Genomic DNA, 25,264 nt, shown 5'->3' on the forward strand with positions numbered 1-25,264 from the left:
CTTCAAGTTGAGTCTTTTTATTTTTGGGATGTTAATTGGTAAGTGATCTTTCTGATTTTATCTTGACACAAGAAAGTTTTTGTCTTATCACACTATTTTTTATCATTTGTTGAGGACAGGGAGTTAGAGAACAGCTGAGTAGCTATCTGGCAACCAACCCAATCAACCCTGCAAATCTATATTAATATATAGCAGAAGCACATTCAGTTTGCCTTGAAGTTTTGGTCTGTATTAAAGAGCATCATCTGTGGTTCAGCTATAGTGGCTAGGAGAGTTACAGCTCCAGAGGATGGGCAAGATGGGCAGCACATACCACCTTCTCAGCTAAATTAATTGGCAAATGATGGTCCGTACTCTTAATTTGCCTGTATTTGAGGTGTGTCTTATGCGTCTAAGTCTTGGAACTACCAGAGAGAAGCAAATTGTAACCTGGAAACAAACTTATTCAAGTTCTTTATTATCATTCAGTTAATTTAAATATATGAGTAGGCATTTTCAGTTGTTGAACGCAAAATCCCTGATGTGCACTTTTAATTAGTAAACCCTTAACAAACAATAAATGTTTTAATAAATCTCAAGGTCTTCTGCAAGTCATAGCATATGATCAATATTTTTCTCTATAACTAGTTTTTGATGAACAATTTTATTAGGAAATACCTAATAGTTCCTTCCTTTTAATCTTTTTTTTTTGCTAATGACTGTGTTTATATATGTAAGGCAACAACACAATATGTAGTAAATCATTATTTTGCAGCTATTTCGTTCATATGTAGCTACTTCCTTTTAGAACAACTCCCACAATCTGGTTTTGCTCCCTGACATTTCAGAAATAGGTTTTTTTTAACAGCTAGCTGTCTCCACTCTAGCAACTGACATATTTTGCAAATGTCACTGTTACAATCCATAAGATTCTCTTAAGAATACTATACTTTCTACATCACTATCAGCTGTGCAAGTGCCATAAACTGTGTTTCTCACATCCCAAAGCTGATCACAGGATTTACTCTTTAGCCTCAGAGATGCTGACTTACATTTATGAGCATTTCTACTTTAGACTGTGAACACTGGGGAAAAAAATGAAAAATGGTGGAAGAGATGTGGTAAAGGTAGTGTACAAGCACATTTCTGCATTTCTGTCTTACATCCTCCTCTATTCAGACTTGTTCTCATTCAGACGTCTCAATCAAACATTTTCCTCCAAAAAATCCTCTTTGGTAGTTTCTTATTCTTAGACATTTTATTTCATCTTATCCCTGTTCTCAAGGCTACATTTTTGCTTCTCCAGGCCAGGTCTCACAGACGTTTTGGCCCTGAATTAAAATGACATTGGTTGACCAATGTCCATAATCCTTAGGGCATTAGTGATAATAAAATAAAAACAAATATTTCATGCCCTTTCTAGAAATCTGACCTATCTTTCTATATGGTCTCTCTATGTTTATAACAAACCCACATCATATGCCTGTATGAGAAACACAGCAGCTACTCAGGAGGCCCTGAATTCAGTTTGTGCTGTAAAAGCATTTACCTGGAGATGACTGCAGGCAGCAAAAACTTGAGAAAAGAATCAAAAAGGGAGAAAAGATCCATGTTTCAGAGACGTAATGGGCTTGACATAAAAAATGGTAGTGACTACATGGTTCCACAAAGGATGCTTTGATGAAGTCTGTGGTTATTGAGCTGTGGCGTAACCTTCTCTTTCAGCATATCACAATGAAGCAGATTTTTCCCTTCCTTAAGCACATCTACTGGCCTTGAGAAGTGTCTGCTTAATGGGGCTCTAAATAGGGAAAATAACTAAAGTTAAGCATGTCTAACCTTACTGCTACTGGCCAATATCTGGGAAAGTTGTTCTTGTTAGCTAACCTTTGAAAACCCAACAACTGGAATTTATGTCCAGTTTAAATTATCTAAATGTAGGTATCTAGCGTGTAAGGTTTAATCAATCTGAGCTAGCTTCTGCCATGAGCACTGGAAAAACAGTTCATAGAATCAAAATAAACCAGTGACAACATAGAGAAATGGACTCCTGAAATAACCTGCTGAAATGACAGCATGCCTAAGCAACAGAGGCCCACCTCTCCAATTAGCTATCTGCTATAGTTTCTGCCTTGCAAAATCTTTTCCACACAGCCTTGCAAAAAACTTTTCCATACATTTAATTCTGGAAACTTAGTATAAGTGCCTATTATCAGACTGCTTGTAGAAATGAGACATCACAATCGTGAACCAGATTGGAATTATACCTCACCACTTCCCTTCAAAATAACAAAAGAAAAACAGAAGTCCACTTGCTGTCTTCCAGATACGTTATTTTACAGAATACAGGTGATAACTGAGTATTTTGAACACTTTCACTCTTTTTTACAGAACTTCTGATTATTTATATAAGTGTGTGTATATGTATATATATATATATGTATATGTTCACACAAGTTTTGCAGATTTTAGGATCTAGATCTTTCTTAGGCTTATATCTGCAATACATTGTTTCTTGGGGGGGAAAAAAAAAGATAACTCTAAGTTTCTGTAGCAAACAAAAATTAATTGATTCTCTTTTATTTAAAAATTAGCAAATGGTTTGAGCATGAATTACTGAGAAGCAGATTAGTCAAGGCATTGGAGTTATAATCATTAATAGTGGAAGACACAAATATGAAACTAATCTAATTTAAGTCTCTGCACAGGTTGCAAAGGGAACTCTCAGGAGATCACACACACTTTGATTTTCTAAAAGAATATAATAAAGCCTGGAGATGCATGACAGGCCGAAGAGCTACCTTTGACTATAAATCACCTTTGAGTAAATCAAAGTGTGACATTTATCATGGTTACAGTCTGTCTAAGAAATAGAAAGATAACAGTCTGAAGTCATTCACAACTCTGAAAAAGGACAGATTCTTTCATAAGTAGATTTTAAAAGTGTTTTAAAATTCCTTTTTGATTTAGTGAAGTAATTTCTTATGCATGTAATGGCTATGAAAGTTTTGTGTTGTTGTATTTTTACATTTACTTTAGTGTTCAAAATCTAAAAGGAGAAACAGGTAAAAAAGATACCAAGACCGTTTGATAACAAAACACACCATGGAATTTACAGACATTCCCAATTCTTTTTACACCACTAGCCATTTTCTACATTCCAGATGATGGAGAACAGGAATGATTTCTTCTCCCAGCAAACTAGAGCTTTGAGACAACATGAATTCTGTTTTACAGGTCTTATTAGTTGTGTTTGCAAGTACCCCCTCTATTTTTTATTGCAAGAAGTAATTAGTGATACTGACAATAAGACTGTGAAGTACATTTAAAGATATTTAACCCTTATCTAAAAATAAAAATCAATATTGAGTCAGAACCAGAGTGAATGCAAAAGAACCTAACTTTGGGAAGGCATTTTCTAACTTGAGGTATCTGTACTAAAGGTACTAAAGCTTGTCCCTTTAGAGTCAGTTGAGAGAAATAAGGATTGTAGGGCACAATTCTCAACAGACATGCTTAAAGGCCTAATGAACTATGCCCTCATGTGCCCACTCATTTTCAGTGATACGTGTTAATTTCTTTACAGTGACTATAAAAGAAGTCTAAATTTTTTAGCTCATGACAAAAAATCCTGTCTCTGTATCTATTGTTATTAAAGTAGGATTGCATACTAAGGAAAAAAATTAAATACATGGTAGGCTATAGCTGCCTCCAATATTCATGTTTAGATTTTGGATGGTAACAAGCAGCATTTTTACTGTAAACTTGAAGTAGTTAATATGATCATTTAAGGGAATTGTTACTAGAATATAATAGTTTCAAACTACAGAGATTAGCTTTATATATTCTCTTACTCAAATAAATAAAACCAGTTAATTTCTAGAAAAAGAAAAAAAATAAAGGACAACTCATTTTGAGGCTTTTGGTCAGTAGAGTAGAAGTAAACCAGAAGAGTCAAAGAATCATCCATGGTGGATAATAAAAGCTATCACAGGTAGTATGGGAAATGGAACATCAAGAGTGAGATGCTGCTCTTCCCCTCCTTCTGCCAAAAAAAAAAAATTAAAACATAGACAGATTTAAAAAGAACACTTCAGAATTATGAAGGATTTCTTATAGAAAGATCTCCTAGGCACAATAAAATCAGTCATAAGGGCAACTGGAGATGAAAGTGACTATTCAAAAGGTCTGTTCTTTAAAAATGCATTGACTTTTGAGGGCTTTTTTGAAGTAAAAACTCTCATGTCTTTGAGGATTAGACATCACTACTTAGAGAAAGGGATTGATTTAAAATACAATTAATTAAAAGGAATGTATTTTTGCAGCAAAATACCTGCTCATTTTTGTTTTGTATAAAGGAAAACATTATAAATTCTCATCCACTGAATTAATGGAAGTATTTGATAAAGCAGTAAAGGTGGTTAGAATACAGGGATCAAGAATTATAAACAATTTTTCTCTTCATATCCTTCATACATTATTATGAAACACATTTCAAAGAACACATTAACAAATAATGAATATTTATTCATTTATTGAATTATAATCAATGACTAGTCAGAAAATATTAAAATCTAATAATGAAATTGGTTCAATTAAATATTGCATGCATTACAAGGCTCCACATTTCTGCTAACTTCAGAAATAGTGGTATTATTAGAAGGTAATGCCTTTAAAAATACAATTAGAAATTTTTAACTCCATCTAAACTTATTATGTGGTCTCTCTGGAAAATACAAACTCATATGAAGTCAGTGAAATGACGCCTACTCAGAATAAAGTCAATCAGAACTAATTTCAAACCTAACAAATTAGCCTTATTCTTTTCAAATTAACCATACTTTGCATAAACTAGCAGTGTATTTTGGCTTGATTTTGCATGTATCAGATGCACATGCAAAAATAAATAGTCCATAACCTAATATAGAATAGATAAAGAATATTATTGTCTAGTATGGAAAAAAACCCAAAAGATGGTACACTCATTTTTTTAAGAATTGTTCCCTTGATGAAATTTTCAAAGTTCTTCTCTGTTAAGAGGATGAATCATAAAACTTTAGAAGTTGTTTTAGGAAAAAAAAAAAACTAAGTTCAGGTCAGACATTGGTGAAGCGGTTATTCTGATTTTAGTCTATCTGCCAGATGAATGGCTTTAATCATAGCTGTAGAGACTTTGCCTGATTATTATCTCCTACTCTATCCAAATGACTAAAGAGTCTGCGCCAGAGAGAGACACTTACAGTAGGTAAAGGTAGGAAACAATGTACTTTGGATAGCATGCTGCTTTTTGAAGGATTAGCCTTAACTGGTTTGCCACTGGCTCATTTCAGGGGGTTGGATTAATAAATAACACAAATTCTATGTTATCACATAAACCATTTGCATTTATAGTCAGATTTTATTCTGTGTTTGTGGAATGGATATGGTTAACCATTTCTTGCTTAGCTAGAAGAAGTGGCATTTAGTGATTGTTCTTGATGCATTTTAAAAAATTCAATGTCGGCTTTTTTTAACCTTACAAATCTATCAAGAAAATATGTTTGTATTCCCCATCTCAAAATTTTGCTTCTAGCTGGCAATTTGTGTTTGAGATATGTCTGAAAAATCCTTGTAGAGGAGGAGTAGGAAATGAGAAAACTCACAAAACAATCCACCCCGTTTTGAAAGAGGGAATACAGCCTTGCCTTATGTAGGGCAAAAACTTCCACGCAGAAGGTGTTTTTACTCTCCACCTTTCTTAACAGTACCATTCAGAATTAAATCTTGTAGTCCACAGTAGGAAACTTGACATTCACGGTCAGGTCAATTTAAGCAAGGACTATATCTGTACTTGGTTTTCTTTACCTCTGTAATTGCTTCTGTGCTTTTTGACATAAAATTTAGGTGAAATAAGGAAATGGTGTATTAATTCTTCAATCAGTATGTAACTTGTTGATTGAAAACTTTGAAGTGTTTACATATCTGGAAGACTGATCACAAGAATTCTGGGTTTTTCCCCTCTGTCTGTCCAAGGAAATAGCCTGAAGGATGTCCATGCTGGTGAAAAGTTAGAAGAAAATGCATAAATCCATGGAGAGGAGTTAATTGGAACCTTAGTGCTCTCCAGAATGATAAATTACTCTTTTATTAATGCATTACCACATAAAGTGTCTATCTCCACAAAGATATCAACTTTATTCTGATGCATAGCTTACCAGTTCAGATGATACACAACCTGTATGATACCTTGATCACACAATACCATATTCTGTATTTCTCTGATATTTCCAAAAAGGAGCTCTTGAAGAGTTATAATCTTTATATATAAATATAGTATTTTATTTATAATTTTTTGTTCTTTTTTTTTTCCTCTCTTCACAGGAGAATCCAGAGCAGAGAAGGACATGCTGGAGTATATCTTCTGTCCTCAAGTTTGGGAGGCATAAAGCAGTAGGCAGGAAGTGGATTTTGGAAGTTTTTAAAAACTAGTAATAAGTAATAAACCAGAATTTTTTCAACAGGTAGGTGCTGTACAATAGCACTTTTGTAAGAGTGGCACTGGCTACTTGGATTCTACTGCTTTGGAAATAAAAAAGCATTTCGGACATTCTTAATCCTGATAAGTAGCTATGACACCTGTTATCTTATTAGTTTTCATCGGGAAATATTATAGAATGGATGAGAAAGCAATAAACATTAGCACTTTGCCAGAAATTTGTTTCTTTACTGGTAACCGCAAGTGAAAATATTTATACATTTGTACATTATAAATATTTATACATTTGTTCAGTGAAATAATACATGTAGTAAAAGACTCCAGATTTCTGGTAACTTCAGAATTAGTGGTATTATTATAAAGAAATTCCCAGCAAAATATAACCCCATGTTATTAATGCAGGTTGTTTGTAATAATTCACTGCTCTGATGGGCTGCTTTAGACCAGTGAGTGTGCTCATTAAACACTTCATGATAACTTAAAACCTTTGAAGAGCAATTGTGCTGCTTTGTTTGTGTGTGATAGCTGCTGTCATAAAAATCTTCATGTCAATGTAACATATTAATACAAGGCAAAAAAATACACTGCTGCAAAATACGAATTTTTATATTATCTGACTTAATTTTGGTCTCTGTGTAAATTCCCTCAGCAAATTTTACATAACCCTTCCCCTTATTTGTTTTCGAATTAACAGTCCATCCTGACAGTACAGTTTCAATCCATTACTCAGGTTAAATTAATCAGTCAAAAAGTACAAATGTTGACTCATGAGACAACATGCTGAGAGAGAGAGATGATACTCTTTAAATAGAAAGCAATCAAAATTTGAAATATTGTCTTTTTTCAAATGCATAATATCATTATGCAGGTCACACCTTTTTGCAAAATACTGCATAAGAAAATTGTATTGTAACTTTCCTCAGTTTTTCAAAGGCATTTTAAGTGGAATCCTTTTGGTTTTTCTCTCACTGCAAGTATTGGTTCTGTCTGAGCTGGAGTTCATTTTCCCATAGCAGCCCCCACAGTGCTGTGCAGTTTGGGCTTGGCACCTGTCAACCCACCACAGTGCTTCATGTTGTTTTACATCTGGCAACTTTACCTGTTCAAACTTCACTGGCTGGTGAAGGTCTATGCTTAAGAACGCAAAAGTGGTTTGGGGAATTTTTCTTTTTTTTGGTGGAAATCTTTGGTACTCGTTCATCCTTTGTCTTTGTTTATGCTTCAATAATTTATATCATCACTTATTTTTGTGCCAATTCTTGATCATGCACACAGAAAAATCTTTGAACTTCATATGTGTTGACAATATGTATCTTCTTGCTTAGTATTTACTAATTCTGGAAATGCAAATTTTTCACAGGAACATACTAACTGCAATAAATCTTTCTCTTCAAAAGATTTTCAGCTCCACAAAAGACAAGAGCTATGAGAGAAAAGAGCTCAGATTATGATAGTCTTTATGTGAAAAGGGTGAGATCCCCCGGCCTCTCAATTAACAATGGCCTGTGAGAATGTTATTGTTAAAATTTATTATTGCAATATTTAGACGAAACGTGGCATTCACAGCAAGAACTTTTCTTTTTCTTATTCATTTTTAATAGAATTGACATGTTCTGAACTGAGTGAACTATGAACAGTGAAGTCATGTAGCCCTTCCAAAGACATCTGAATAACACCTCACATTAACATTTAGGAATTAGGAAGAATACTCTTGTGTGTAAATAAAACCTGAAATCCTACTCAGACATAAGGGATGTCTTACTTTACTGAGGTAACAGAATGTAGATGAGAGTTAAAAAGAATTTAACAGATGGCAAACATCATAATGGAGATTTTATTGCCAGCTTTAAGTAGTTTTGGTCCCAGAATATGCCGCCAGAATCAGATTTAACAATGAGAAAAGCAACTATACTGAAGTGGATGAAGGAGCAGAAAGAGGAGAAAGGACATTTGAGACTTGAGAATGCAGTGTAATGTCAGGCAAGAGACATAGACTGGTTTATTTATATAGAGATCAAAACATAAAGCCTCTTCCAAGGCATTTTACCTCTCCAGCATGATTTGAACAAAAAAAGTAATAATCCACAGGTTAAGAAGCCTGAGAAATAAAACATTTAGGAGACTTCTTTCTTCAAAGAGGATGAATATCAGGTCAATTAAAAAAAAAAAGTGGGAGACAAGGTTTGCCCATATATATCTTAAGCACAAAGATATCCTCGATATTTCTGAATATTTGAGCCCTGAGATCAGGGAGATCACTAGGAGAGCTCTGGCTGCAGTATAGAAGCATGTGTGTTGCATGTTAAAATGAGCAAAGAAAGACAAACAAGTGGTAGAGCACTTTTCAGTGAATCGGTGGTCTTGCTAGAAGTATTATGAGAATTTTGATAGATGGTATTGAGAACCTCAGTGGAGTGATATTGGGATTGGCCCCTCCTCACAGAGCTATTTGAAAACAGATTCAAATCAATATGTAGGTGATAAGTATTTGTTGTTATTACTGCTGCATTCCGCAGGGGGTTTCAAAGAGGTAATTCATTGTGACGCATGAAATAGTCCTGTGGGAGCTCCCAGGTTAGAGGAGAATAAAACTAGCAAATGAAGTGTCAAGACTTTATACTACTGTTTATTTTATACATTTAAAGTACACTATCCTTTCTAGTACCATTTCTTCAAATAGCTGCATGATTTACCATATTTCAAAAGTACTTTCGAAAGAGCAAACCAGTCAGTGCAATTGTAGCACTTTCAAGCATTAAATATAATATAATGATTGGACTGTTTGAAATCTAGATTTTGAAAAACTGGATTCTTTTGAAAAACTATATTTTTTCAAAATATAACACATTTTAAACATTTTTGTAATACAAGGCTATCATTTCTATATTACAAATACCAGATCTCTTCACTGGCCTTCTAAAGCCCAAAGGCTGTCACCACACATTTGTCAGTCTTCAGCGCCAAATGAGATAAATTCTTACATCTCTAGCACTGAATGTGGAAACAAGGAATCTTCCACCTCACAAGCTACACGTACACATAAAATTGGTACAAGTTTGTTTGGCAAAAGTATACTCCCTCCCTTCCTCTCTGTTCCTTCTGGCTCTGAGTATCAGACACACATCCAAAAGGCAATGACATGGCATCAAAAAAAAGGTGGATGTGTCTTTATTTTTATACACAGCAATGTAATAAAAGGTGCTGGTTCTGTATCATTCTTTAATAGCTTATTAAGATCATTAATTTGTAGCAGACAGGATTATCTCCTTGGTGAAAATGTCTGCAGAAGTTACTAAAAAGAGACCTTGGGCTATGGCTAGGACCTCAGACTCAATTATGGAAAAAAATACACAGCAATCCCCTTTTCTTTCCTGGCTGGTTATGAGAGAAAGCAAAGTTGTCCAGAAGTAAAAGAATGCAGAAAGATTTTGATAAGGAAAAAAAAATACTATATTTGTGACTCTGTAGAGAAGCTAGTGCTGGGGATCAAATTTACTGTGGTCAACTCGTAGGCTTGCCTGAAATTCAGACATACTTTTCAAGTATATATAAATACTTCTCAAGATACATTGCTGTGAGCAATATCATCATAGTGAATCTATCTCTTCAGTTTAAAATCAAGGAGTATAAAATCTTACTTAGCTTTTAATTGATACCAGTCATCCAAAGCTAAGAAAATTACACAAAATTATATATGTTGCATAAGTATATGTAAACTATAGATATTAAAAATATAAGCCTAAATTCTTATGTTTATATTTTTTCAACTTTAATTCCTCACATAAAATCTTAAATCGTGAGAAGATATATTTTTTTTCTTACTAAAATATATTGATTTCTACTTTAAATCTAACTTTAAATTCCCAAAGTCCTACTCATATATCAGTGATGCAATAGAAGAATTTTTCAAATACCTGTTTCATTTATCTTAAACATACATTTTAACGTATACTTAAAAACTCAAGTGATTTCTGGAAAAAAAAAATCTTGATCTATATTGTAATAAAATTCTACAAAATGGAATGTTTTAACTGTTCTGTTGGACAGCCCATATCTGATACCCCAGAACAAAGTAGGACTCTTTCTGGTACACATTAAAGACAACTTTTAAGTTGAATTCTAAAAAGAAAATGCATGCCAGCATAAATCCATGAAATCACAACAGCTCATGGAAGGTACTAGTAGCTCAAGATTTATGCACAAGTCAAAATATCGTATAGTATGGGTTCATATTTTTGCTCTATAATATCTTAGAAAATGTTCAAATGAAACAGAATTACATGCAAACTTCACTATGCCTAGCACACAGCTTATAATTCTAGCAATTTAAAAGATGTAGTATAAAAGAGGATATGAAGGCTAATTATAATTTTGACATTTTGAAAAGATTGCACTGAATATATCAATATTAAGAAAATTCTAATGCAGTAGAAGAGAGTGAAATGAAATATACTGTTCTTGAAATTCTTTTGTCATTTAATACTTTCTTAATAGCTCTAGTCACATTCTAAGACTATTTTACAGTACTTCAATACCACAGTGTGTCATTATCAAATAGATATAAGATATATGCAGTATTACAAAGAACATCTGGTTTTAAATATTTGAACTCCTAACTTCTTTCTCCAAAGTTAAACCTCCAAGGGCACGCTATGGAAGTAAGTGTCCAAACTTTTTTGGATATTGGTCAAAATCCCATCTAGACTTCTAGTAGGACTTGAAAATATATAGATTAAGTGTCAGTGCAAGAAGATCTTAGGCTGATTCCAAACTGAATTGTTAAGGCATGCCCCAGAATGTTTTGTCACATTTTTCCAGCAGTTCAAAAAGAAATGGGAAACTACATGTTCTCTATAGCCACAATTTTAATTGCCTCTTTACTGTCAAGTTAAAAAGGACCTGGGGTTCACATCTAAGCCCGAAAACATGCAGCATCCCTCAAATTCAATGAATATAGATAATGCAAAATGCAGGAAAAAATCAAAATGGAGAAATAGAGTGTAGATGAAAAAAAAACATCTATTGCTACCTCTCTGCCTATATTTCTAAACTGGAAGAGAAATAAGAAGAGAAATAAGACATGCTGGAAAATGTCCTGATTCAGACAAGTAGTAATTTACGTTGCTTATGGTTAGAGTTCTACGACTATCAAGTGCATAGCCACAGGATTTTTAATGAAAATTATTACAAATGTGTTTCAGAGAATAAACAAAACAAAAATACAATGCAACCAAATAAGACCCCAAACTACATAAAAATAAGACTTTAAGAAAAGTGGAAAGATGCATAAGAAACAGCAGTGGCATTATTGTTGAGTGCTTTAGTACATTGGTTCCAATAGTTTTCCATGAAATGCAGCTACCTGGACTAAACCTCATGGTTTGCCACAGTTCCATCAAAAATTAGTACAGTTTCTCTTTTTAACTGCCAAATCTCTTGTGTTAATTTAATAACTCAGAGGGACATGTCACTTTATACCTACTATTTGACAAAAATACTGTGTTAAGTCTGTATTGTGCCAAGTGTATTTTAACATGTGTTATGATAAAATTGATATTCCTTGAAACCATGCTCACAGAAATCCTGTAATTGCAGGCCTATTTCTGTAAACCTTGGAGGGCTACACAGGCAACTTTTCACATATTTTCTGAGATAATTCAGTGGCATGTATTAGTGGAAAGCATACCAATTCACTCTTTAAATGCATGTAATTCATTTAAATGCATGTAAACAGAATCATGGACTTACAGTCTGTTATTTTCAGGACTCTTTTGAATTCTCCGCTTCCAGATCCTCCACAACCATCTTCATCATCACAATCACCACTGATTTGTTCATCTACACCTCCACCACTGCCTGTTTGTTGGAGATCCCATTTGTCATATTTTGGAAATGATTTGCCCTGCAACAGCTGAAGACAAGATATAGGGTGCAAGTTAGCAGTACATGTGGACAGCTTCAGAGAGTACCCAAAATTTCATCTATGTCCCTAGTAATTACCTGATTTGAAATGGAAATTTCAGGATTGACAGAATGAGAATTTTGATTTTTTTTTATTTTTCAATTTTTTTAACCCTGACTTACAGAGATATGGAGATTTGGAGATTTGGAGATGTATAGTTTAGTTTTAATTAAAAACCCACAAAATATCTTTATCACTATATAAGAAAATAATATATGAGAGAATCAGGCACCAATTTCTTGCCCAGAGGCCAAGTGGAATGGTTAAGTACATAGAATCATAGAAAAGTTTGGGTTGTAAGACATCTTTAAAGGCAAATCCTCCTGCGATGAGCAGGGATAGCTTCAACTAGATCAGGTTGCTTAGAGCCCCAACCCAACCTGATTCTGAATATTTCCAGGGCTGGGTCATCTACCACTTTCCTGCGAAACTTGTTCCAGTCTCTCACCACCCTCATTACAAAAAACTTCTTCCTTATATGTGGTCAAAATCATATCTTCTTCAGTTTAAAACCATTGCCCTTATTTCTACCACAGCAGACCCCACTAAAATGTTTGTTGCCTCTTTCTTATAGGTCCACTTAGAGCAGACAGCATCTGTGCTACTTAACAGCTGGACCTGGATCTTTTAAAACCCATGTAGTGTCTACAGACACTTAAGATATATTTATTGTTTTATGTGAATTTTTCACATTTGAAATATCTGAAATAGTGTGAGAGCTGTGTTGCAGTTCTATATTGGTGAATCCAAAACACACTTTTCTGCTCTGGGTGTGTCATACAGATATGTGGTAGAAGCTGAAGAAAAATTAAAGTGTTGGGATTATATCAAATGCTTGACCAAGGAACAGCAGACCAAACTTGTACATTCAGAGGCATGGAGAGAACTATTTCCAAAGGACATCCAGGCATTACTTGGGTAGAACTAATAAAAGTGAGGTAAAATAAAACAAAGGGGTAGCTGGTACTGGCCTAAGAAGTGTAGATTATTTGGTCCCAGTAAATAAGATTGTTCTCTGGCTCCTTTTTATTTCTCACTATAGAGATGGCCGATGATATCTGCATGGTTTATAAGAAAGCAGTAGAGATCTGTTTAAAACATTTCTCCACTCTGTTGAGCAGTGCTGAGCAGTCTTCTGAATAATGTTAATGTCTCTCATTTATCAAATGCACAAGTGCTGTCATACAGTATTTAAATATGAGGTGGTACAATTGTCATATACAGACAAACAATGTGCCCTCTTCCCCATTCAGATTCAGTTCAGTTTATCTGTCAGATAAATATGAACATCATAACCTATAAAAACCCAGCTTCCTACAAATGTTAATAATTCTTATCACCTCATCTCATCCAAATGCCAGTTTACAGGTTTGTACATTTTTCATTCTTTAATCTAGGAAGACTCCTTTATACTGGCCAAAAGCTCACTGTCTCAGATTCTTTAATTTAATAATCAGATTGTACTTTTTCCTTAAAGACGATACTAATTAGTTAGACTCAGTTGTTTTATACCTTCAAAAATGTGTTTGCTTTGTTGTTTAACAAGATACTGGGTTCACATTTTCAACCTATATACTGAGTTTATTTTCCGATTATGGAGTCACTTCCCAGACTAGGATCTCTTAAGTGCTGCACAGTGCCCAACAAAAAATATTTTAATCACTACTGCAATGAGATCATTCAGATAAATCTCAATGCTTCCATAAAATCCACTTGCTCCTCTGTGTTAGAACAGGAGAATGCCACTCACCACTGAATTAGCAGAGCCAATTTATGCAGCACTTTTAATTCAAAAGTTTTATTAGACATTTATATGCTACCTGAAAGACAAACTACCTAGCTGAGAGGAAAAAAAGCTCCTTGGTGCTGCAGCTCTGCTCCCTGCTCATTGTGTAATGCATGCCATACTTCTACAAAACAGTATTTATTGAAACAAAACACAGACTGTTTAATGAACTACACTCAGTTAAAGAGCACACTTCTTTTTCACCCCAATTCATATTGTGACACATTCCCAGGGCCAGTTGTATGATAAGGTACCCTATCCCTGAGATCTGTGGCATAAACATGGACAGGAACTGCCAGCAAGACAGTTTTTCAAACAAAACGTGTTGCCAAATTTTCAACAATATGCCATATACATATATACCATATATACAATATATATCTGGTGTGTGTATATACATATATATATATATATATATATATATATATACACATCTATCTGTGTGTGTCTTTATATATATATATATATATATATATATATACACACACACATTTTTTCAGCCAGAGAACATGCATCCTCCTCTATATCTCTGTCTGAGTCTTAGAAATATATTGCTTAATAGCATTTTATATTTTGTTGCTTCTTTAAATTTCAGCACAACTTATTTATTTCTCTTTCCTCTCTTTTTCTTCCTTTTCATTATTATGCATTATTGACTTATGACTACAAACCTAAAAATACAGATGATCCCATTTAATTGCTTTAAAGGTAGGTTCAGTATTGAAAAATACTCTGACTTTTTTCAAACCTTTCACTCTGCTTGAAATAGTAGAAATTAAATAATGATTAAGCTCATTTGTTATTTGGACTTTGTTATTCTCAACTCAGTCTCCTTAAATGTACAAGAAGAAATATTGTTTCCATATAAGTTCACAAGTCTCAGTGCTGGTCGTCTACTAAGCAAGACTTGGATCTAGTATAAATTCTTTATTAAACAGAAATCCATGTAGTGCTTCAAAGCTAAATTGATTCACATTATAAATAAAGATAAAAGTTGTTTAGAAGAATTGTTCTCTTCTGCTGCACTTTATAAAAGCTATTCTTTAAGAGGAAAATAAGTACATATTCTAACTGGAAAATTTTGTTGTATATACTTTCTGGGTCTTTCAGCTGAATGAGCAGGGTTACTAGCTCTATACTATCTGCCCCTCCAAAAAGCAAAATGACTGTTTTCCTACTGTGTTGTGGTGTAATAGTTTCTTTTCTTTTTATTTTGTCTAAAAGTTATTCCATTCCATCAATTTTTTGTCTCAAAAACCCTGAGACCACAAACCCCATGAGTTGAATCACACATTATTGTCTTTCAATTTCAATTAAAGAGGCAGCAAATACTCTTGGCAACTGTGTTTAATTGAATGAGTTATGGCAAGGCTTAATTCACCACTGTTCTGAGACTGCAGTAGATACACCAATATTACAGATTTGCTGGTTCTTAATGTTGATGGAAGTTTATTGAACTAAGACTTTGGTATCAAAAGCATGCCCTCTGCTAGTGGCGCTTTATTTTCCCAGAAAATTTGTGCACCACTACTATGGTATATGTGCATGGGGGAATGATTTGGGTGTAAATCAACTGAAAGGTCCTTGGGAGTCTTCAGCTTCACAGCTTCCCTACATAGGTTTGGGAAGTTTGGCCTCCCCCTTAGATCTTTTAGTGCTCAGTTGCCAAAATACCTCTCAGGACCAGTACTGATGGCTTAGTGAAATGCTTTCTTTGACCCAAAAGCAATTCAGAACAAGGTTATAATACCAAAAAGTACCATTAATAAATTTTGTGACATTTCACATTTTAGAATGGAAATATTTGCGTTACAGAAGTTACATTGTTGTATTAAAGTACTTGCAAGGTTCTGTAAATATATGACTCTGCTCTGTAACATTTCAGTAAGAAAATGAACTGCCTGCAGCAGCTACAAAGGCACCTTATGAGGGTTCTTGAAGCTTCTCAACAAATCTCAGAGTCTAAGCATAATTAGGAAAATTATCACTAAGGATGTATGATTATTGTACAATCCTATAGGGCGTTGTAATCTTTCAAGATTATTTGAGACTTTTATTGATGATCTGGAAAGCAAAATGAAAAACCAACTGGTAATGATAAATGTTTTATTGCCACAGGAACTGGAGAACTACTGAATAACAAAAAAAAGTGACAAACTAAGAAAATCTCAACTGGCAAGCGAGGCAATTGAGTGAATTTTAAAACTACATGCTACAATAAAATACAGACAAAAGTAAATTTGCAAGTCTAAATATTGTATTACATGCATATTAAAAGACAAAATATTCTGTTTCGTAAATTAATTGTGGGTGTCCTGTGTAGCCAGCAGAATATGAATTACCCAGAGCAGTGTTCTAGCCAAAGATTTTAATAGGATATCTTTGGGGACAGAAATAGGAATACTAAGTCAGATTAGGGGTGTTATATTACTCCTAAATCCCATTCTCATTGTCTTTGTTCAGAAAGGATGGCCCAGAAGTGAATTCCATTACAGTGATTAAAATGGAACCAAAAATCCTTTTGTTTTAGCCACAGAGCTCATCCTATAGTACACTCAGAAAACCCTTGATCTCAAGATTTAACCAGCCTTATAAGCTTTGGAAGTGCCTATATGGAAAATACAGATTTAACAGATTTGGCAGGCTAAAGCATATGAAAATGGCAAATAAATAATATTTTTTATTTAAATATTCAAAGTGAATTTTAAAAAATCTATGCTACAGAAATCATACATGTAAAAACATTCAGGTTGGTCTATATAAAAATAGTTTTTCAATAATTAACAATAATTATCAACAGCTGGGGTAAGGGGGATTTTTTAGTTTGGTTTGGTTTATTTGGGCTTTTGTTGGGTTTGTTTGTTTGTTTGTTTGTTTTTTGTTTGTTTTGTTGTTGTTGTTGTTGATTGGTTTCTTTCCTGGTTCACATAGGTTTTGGTCTTAAAGCATGAATTAATTCAGAAGTTCAAGGACATGGTATGTATGAGGTTAAAGTAAAAAACTGAAATAGTCCCTTCTATCTCTCAAAAATGTATTAATTCATAGAAGTAAATCCAAAATGGCAAGAGTGTACTCTGTTTTGCATTTTTCTGCTTGCAGGAAGTTACAAGTGATTTAATCCCTGTTGTTTATCTCAGCAGGAACACCAGACAGCCATTCACTCACTTCCCCTCAGTGGGATGAGGGAGAGAATCAGAAAAATGGTAAAACTCATGGGTTGAGATAAAAACATTGTAGCAGGACATAAAAGGAATGGCAAATAATAATAGTGACGATGATGAAAGAATGTACAAAACAAGCAATGCACAATGCAATTTCTCACCACCCACTGACTGATGACCTCAGTGGATCACTAGCCCCTGGCCAGCTCTCCCCAGTTTATATTCTTTGTGTGATTTTGTATGGTAAGGGATAACTCGGGTCATTTGGGCTCAGCTGTCACATCTGTGTCCCCTCCCATCTTATTGCACACCTCCAACCCTGCTCGCTGGCAGGGCAGCAAGAGAAGACAAAAAGTCCTTGACAGAGTAAGGACTGCTCAACAACAATTAAAATGTTACTGTATTAGTAACATTATTCTTGCCCTAAATCCAAAACACAGCATAATACCAGCTGCTAGGAAGAAAATTAACTCTATCCCTTCTGAAACAAGGACAATGTCTAATGAATGATGTACACTGAAAGGCAATAAAATTTACATTCACATGATTGAAACAGATGTGATTTAAAAATCTAGTATGCTATTCACTTATTCTACATCATAGACCTTAATGGGAAATATGGACTTTCTATAAATTTTATTGTATTGTATTTCAATGAAAATATCTTGATGCTCTATTGCAGTTCAGTGGGAACTAAGCTCAGTCATAGTACTTCCTCTCTTTCATTGATGTACACATCATAAGTACTTTTGGAGGGTATCTTAAATTAGCTCAGCAGTGAATCCAATTTAGCTAATCAAGTCAAATCCAGAAGAATTATTTCTAGAAGTCTTACTTCCTTGAACTCTTTCAAATGTGAGGAATAAACTGCTAATTTTTTTACCTCTGCTTAGCATTACATATGTTAATACTTAGAAATCAGAATTTCCTTTGGTGATCTCTAAAAAAAATTATTCATACACCTGTAAACCAGAATGTCCTGCAGGGTTTCATTTCCTTAACAAAACTGTGCATTCCAAATTAGAAATCCTTATATCGGCTTATATCGGAGACTGGTATTTAGATCACTAGTATGAGAATTCATAATCCCTTATGAATAATGAGTGCCCTGTGGGGATTTTTTTTTAATTGAAAAAAAAATATTAAAAAACTTATGTACTTATGTACTTCACACAAAAAATATGTATTTTTGTGTGAAGTACATAAGTACATCACCTCCTTTCTTTTTTTTTTTGATGATATTTTCAAAAAGAGGATGAGATTTCTAATCAGCTATAGCCTTTATACCTTTGAGATGATACTAAGTACAAGCAATGTATACATTGCTATGTCAAACCCACTGTTTCCTGCCTAGATCTAGAGCTACAACTCTGTGTTTCAAGCCTGAAAACTCATTCTTCTCCATAAAATCACCAGTAGCCTGAATTTCTGAGGGAAGTAACACAATACTTCTCTCGAGTCCAAGCTAACTCAGCTGAGCAAAGAAAGAAATAGACATTCATTCTGCTTACTGAACTGCAAAAATTAGAAATGTGGCTGAGCACCAGCACTGCACAACACAGTTTTAACCTACTCTTTGTGCTTTCTTGACATACCTTTACTACCTCAGGATCAAATCAGTTGCTGCCTGAATAGCAAAAATAAGAATCACCCCAGCTTATTATTACACGACTACTTCAAAATCCTTCTCAGTAGTTATTTATGTAGCATTCAAAACCACTTAGTAAGAGAACAAAATTTTCAAAGACAGCTAATTGCTAAATTAGGTAGCAATGACTAGCGATTTTCATTGAAGGTACAATTCCTCACAGTGGGACTATGGGTTCACAGTGTACATTTTGTTCCATCCCTAGCATGCTTCCTGACCATCACAAAGTTGAATTGACCTAACTAGCACTCCCCACAAAAATGCTTGACCCCAATTTGAGCCTTAGCATAGTCTACAGACTGTTCTGAATAGGCAGCCTGGATATGGTTATTCTGCAGGTTTTTTGGGATGCCTACAGTGCCAAATAAAAGAGAACCAGGCAATAAGGTACAGTGATAGACACTGAATTCTCAGTCTTTCTAACTCGCATCTGTTCACCAACCAGTCCTCCCTAAGGTAAATCACTTATTAAGAGGCTGTTTGTAATCACTGGAGATGTGGAGCAGTGTGCTCTCACCCTTTTTCCTCTTTTTACTTAGTAATATAGATACAGCTCCTAAATGGAATTGTCCATTCACAAATAACCTTTTTCTAATTTTTTCATGTATAGAAATCTTGCTTTGTATCTGGGATTGCATTTTACAACTTAAACCCACCAACTCAGGTTCCCACTTGAGTTCTGTCATGAGCAATTACTTTTCTTTCCTGTTGTTACTGGTTCAGAGTGAGTACAAGAGGAAAAGCTTGGCTCTTATCCCTTGGTGCAATCCCTGCCACCACCGTTATGCACACTATCAACTTGATTTGTTTAAAAATATTTACGTATTTCCATCCATAAAAATGTATATCTTGCTAACATTTCACTGCAGGTTTAAATCATCCTCAGAAAATTAAGTGAATGAGTTAGACATTTCTGAGATAACAAATGAGAGCAAAACTAAACCCCGCAACAATAGCATGTACTTGTATTTCTGTCTAATAGCTGAAATATCAGAAAAAGGTCACATTTTATATGATTAATGTTTAGAGACTAATATTCTTAGCCTGTTTCAGTCATCCATGCATATGCTTGGTTTTTTTTTTGTAACTATTCTTTTCTGTTCATCTCTTTCCTCTTAGTTGTTTGAAGTTTATTGGTTATAACCCCTTCCAGTAGATATTACAAATAATTTTTCATATAATTTTAAAATAATTTTATCCTTTATCTTATCCTTATCTGAATTTTTGGACCTTTCTTCCTTGGCAAGGGATGATATAGATAGACATATATGACACATATTAGCGCATTTTCTTTGGTCCTAATAGTAGACTGAAATTATGCCTTTCCAGAACAGAATATGTGAATCACTAGACAGCTTAATATCTAGTGCTTTAATGAACGATTAATGAGGTATAACAAAAAAAAAGTAAAAGGATTGATTTAAATAACACGGCATACTCTGATCAGATAAAACTCATTTGAACAAACAGAGCCAGGATTTTGGGTGGGGTTGGGCTTCAGAATCATACACCTCAGTGCAGATGTCAAAAAATTGACATGTTTTTATGTAGGTGAAGTGTCTAAAGTCTTCAGTAGTTAGAAGTTTGATTCAGTTTTGGGAAGATCATTGTTTAGTGCTTTTTGATATGACCTAGAGTATCTGGGGCAGAGAGACAAAAGTGATAGAGAATTTGGAGAAGACCTTCTCAAGCAACTGCTGGAGGCCAAGGAACACCGAGCAGCTGGAAGGGTTCCAGCATCTGAGCACATGCAATTGAACCATAATGCTAGTTAAAGCTGGGAGTTATTCAGCTAAGCAAAGGCTGGAGTCCAAACAGATTTATAGAAAAGAAATAACAAAAAAGTTTACCAAGAGGATTCTTAATTTTTTTAGCCAGGCAGTGCAATTTTTGTTTGGTAACAACACAGCTCATAGCACAACAAGGCCAAGTGGATAAAAGCACAGTGGGATCCCAACCATTTATCTAGATGCTATAAATATAAAATTCACTGTTTCTCTGTATGTTCTCTCTCTATATAAACAGCAAGAAAAAAAATCAAATTATTTGTGAGGAAAAATGCTGAATACAACTTAAGAATTAAATTTTCTCAAAGAAAGTTTCAAAGCAAACATTTTCAGTGCTAACAACTAGAACTTGGAAAAACATACGGAGAATTAATCAGAATTACAGCCAGTTTCAATAATCTCATGACTATCATTACACAGGACAGTTTTTCAAATAAAATAAGAAACCAATGCATATCAGTGAAGCTGGGGAATGGAAGAGTATGGAAACCCAGGGCACCGGGAATATTTCTCTGTCTGCTCTGAAGTACCCTGACACCCAGGGGAGCACTGACTTTGACTCTCATTCATAGAGAAAGTTTCTTAGACTTCAAGATAGACTAGAATCCACAAAAGTGCGAAATAAATTATAGAGAGTAGTGTAAGTGTATCACTAGGTAAAAAATGTAAGTTTTAAGATTTTTAATATGTTGTAAATAGAAACAAAATAGAAAACACAAAGCATTGTCCTAAGTTTCTTCTTCATGCTTCTTCCTTCTTCTTCATCAATTTGAGCAGCATTTTGTAATTAAGCAGAAAAGTCCGCATTGCAAGCTCTTTGAAATCAGTTGAGTTAAAAAAGAAAATAATCTAAGTGCTAATTCTTAATTAAAAAGTTTAGTCTTAAAAAACCTTGCAACAAAAGATTGTTAACTATTTTGTGCCTTCTAATGAAAACTACCAAACTCACAATAGTAAAACAATTTTACTAATAAAAAATAATAAACTCTTAAATCCAAACATAAATTACTATCTCAAATACCTTTAATCCAAACCCAAAAAAATAACAACTAATGTCTCCACAAAAGAGAATTCACCAACCTGCAAGATTCGTATATGCGGACATTATGGACATGAGTACATGATCATTAACTCATTATCATGCACTGATTTCTCATAGTAACATCAATCTCTTATTAGTCTGGCTATTACTTAGAAATAAAAATGATGGCATTAGCAAAATGTAAGTGTTCAATTTTATTTTTTAAGAATAAAGTTTATTCCATGGTTCAACATGTTTTTATTAAGTTGCTACTGAAAAATAAGTTATAAATGGGTTCTACAGCAAATTATCTATACTACATCAGTTTTCCACCTGTGTATTTCCAGTCTGTGGCAATTTGGAGCTTATGTCTACAAAAGTAACACATAAGCTTCATTTTACTCCTTTGACACAGCTTTTTACTTAAGAGTTAATAATCTGTAAACCCTAGTTTCTTATTATCAGTAGAAACAGAAGTCTGATGTTAGAGCTGAAGTAAATTAAACTTCATGATAGATAATGAAAATCACAGACAGGCTATTTCAGGTTTTGACTTCTTCTTATACTTCACAGTTCTGCAAGTGAAAGGGCATAATATTAAGCCATTTGGAAGAAGGACCTTCTGGAACACTTTTCACTTTATAAGAATATGCTACTTGACATTTCTTCTGGAGGGCCATTCAGAAGACATTATAGGAAAAGCTGCATTGAAATAATCTGTGATGCCATCATGACCAAAATTGTGACTATACTGTTAGAGGTACATTTCTTTTTGCTACCCTATTGTGAGTGAATAAATTGGTGATTTATCCAGTGAACTGATTTCAGAGAATGGAATTCAGTAGACAGTCAGTGGAGGGGACCCACCAGCAGTGCTGACTAACATGCTGCTTTCCCTTATCCAGCAGCAGCATGATAAAGCTACTTTTGTCTTCTGCTTGGTGACATTTCTAGCCCTCACATCAGTGGACTTGAGTGAGTGAGGAAAAGCAACATCTGCTGTGTAAAATTCATGAAGATTAAGCTGACAGCAAAGCCAATATTGTGTAACTTCATAAAACTAGTATGCTTCTAGCAACATTTGAAAGCAAATTAAATCCAAAAATAAAATAGAAGGAAGCCTTTACTTTTGCATTAGGCATTGCTCTATAGATAATGCAAGTGAAAAATGGTCCCATATACTCAAAAAATTGAAACACTAAAAATAGATTTCCCTCTTCAGTAGCTGCATATATACTTTTTCCTTAAATCAGAGCATTCTAAATTGATCTAGAATATGATATGACAGTAGACACCTAAAAAATTTAATGCAGAACTCAGTACGAAACAAAATCCTTCAGTATTCATTTATCTCATAACAGACCATACCAATGTTGTCTGTTTGTGTGGAGGGATTTTCTGTTCAAAAATATTGTCATGTCCCATCTCTCCTTCCTCCTCCCCACACAATACAAAATATAATATGCAGAACCTTAATATAACTAATATAACTTATAGCCAGGAATCTCCTTATATTAGTGAGACCAAGTATCAATCACAAAAGCGTATCTCCAGTCCTTATCTGTGACTTTGTTTGGCCCTATCCTAGAATAAGAGATTGCCACAAAACATACCACAGAAAAAACATGGATCCAGAATCTTCTGCATTATTTACCAAGTTTTTCTTAAGGTCCAATATATACTCTTAGTTTTCAGAATATATCCTTCAGGCAGAATGACAGTATAAGCTCTATTACATAATTTATGCAACAATTTCTCCAGTCACTGAGACTGCGTGCCAGCACTCTCCAAAAGACAAGTGAATTCTTAATGAGGTTAAAACAAGGCCTTCCTGCCACAGAATTTGCTCCTTGTCCCCATTCTCAAGTTGTCATTTCTTTTCATGATTTCTGTATAACTATACTTCTCTGGTTATATTTGTGTAGTAAGGCTGCTTTGCATAAATTGAGATATCATATATGAAGGACTGTGTTTTTAAATCTTCTTTGCCTCCAAACTATTCTTAAAATAGTTCCCATTGCCTAGTCTTGTCAAAATGCATCATGCCTGTTTTTCAAAATCTTCAAGAGAATTAAGGCATCCTTGAAATACGAAAGTGGTCGAGGAGCAGACATGTACGTTACTTGAGAACAGGTTTCTTGGTGCATAAAGAAGTGGACCATTTACAATCAGAGTCTTCTCAGAAAGATTTGCTAGAACAATTCTTTAGATCCCATTGGGTCTTTGTATGTGTGATAAAATTACAACTTTTCTCAGAAAAGCTAGCTTCAAGTTCAAGTAGCTGCCTATGCCATTTCTCTGCAGCATTACTTATTCAGATGCAATCAAGTACCATGGAGAATATTATAAAATAGAAGAAGCCTTTTTTGAAATTCCTGAGAAAGCCTGGCTCATACATTTTGCAGCTGTAATATGTGCGTAAAAGTCTAATTATAGTAATCCTAATCTATGCAGACTATGTTATTAAACGTGACATATATTTTAATTGTTGACAGATGGCTTTGAACCATGTATAAATATTTATAAAGCCACACATATTCCTATAGCTAGCACACACAAAAGTTCCAGGTATATTAGTCTGTCTTTTCTGAATCCTTTTATATGCACATGCAAACTCAAGATTTCCATTTTAATAACTATTTTATTGTTTAGGTTATCTGAAGACATAAAAGGACCATTTTCTTTTTAAAGTGAAATGAATATTGCATAGATTACAGACAGTTTTGATTACTGTGGAAATCAGAGTACTTTTTCATCAGTACATTGTATTGTGTTAGCACATGTGCTCACAGTTATTAAATATTGCCATTGTGCTCCTTATTCATAATCACCCATCTTCTCTCATTGCTACAGGGAAGATATCAATAGAAACCCTAAACTCTCCATGAACAGTGCATAAAAACAGGCTTAATCCAGCAAGACTATTCATTAACACACAAATCGAATGCGTGTTCCTCTTATTTAGAACTCAGAAATTCTCATGTAGTTGGTTATTAAGAAAACACCCAAAACAAGTAGAAAATGGGTAACATTTAAAAGAACTACCATCTAGGAAATACATTATCTGAGCTCTTCACAGATGTCCAAGGGTAGGCTTAAACTAATGAATAAGGTGAAGGCTGAGGGATCCCACAAGTCAGAAAAACTGCTTACACATCTTTTCAGCTGTTAGGGTGGGACTCATTTCATGTAGCTTTAGAAATCTAAACTTAGGCATCTGTCTCTGCAGAAAGACAGGCAAGTCCAGTGGGTAATTCATCTCAGCCTAAAGTTATCTGTAAGATGTTTATTAAAGTCAAAAGTCAGACTCTTTGCTGATACACAGTTTTGCAAAAAAATCCCAACCCACCAACCAACCGGCCTGTCAAACAACTGCAACCAAACCAACAACAAAAAAACTTGTGCAAGTTTACTTTTTTATTTTCCCCCCACTGTATGACATTTC

At 34.3% G+C, this 25,264-nt stretch overlaps 1 protein-coding gene across 1 annotated transcript in view; it reads right to left on the reverse strand.

The window, feature by feature from the left end:
- The window catches only part of GPC5 (glypican 5), a 576,628-nt gene that overhangs the window by 259,237 nt on the left and 292,127 nt on the right, over positions 1 to 25,264 (reverse strand). The window contains exon 7 of the mRNA XM_030958608.1: positions 12,203 to 12,365. Within this exon, the coding sequence (XP_030814468.1) occupies positions 12,203 to 12,365 (163 nt within the window). The remainder of the gene's footprint in view (positions 1 to 12,202; positions 12,366 to 25,264) is intronic.

The sequence above is a fragment of the Camarhynchus parvulus genome, chromosome 1 (genome assembly GCF_901933205.1).
Source record: "Camarhynchus parvulus chromosome 1, STF_HiC, whole genome shotgun sequence".
Classification (NCBI taxonomy): Eukaryota; Metazoa; Chordata; class Aves; order Passeriformes; family Thraupidae; genus Camarhynchus; species Camarhynchus parvulus.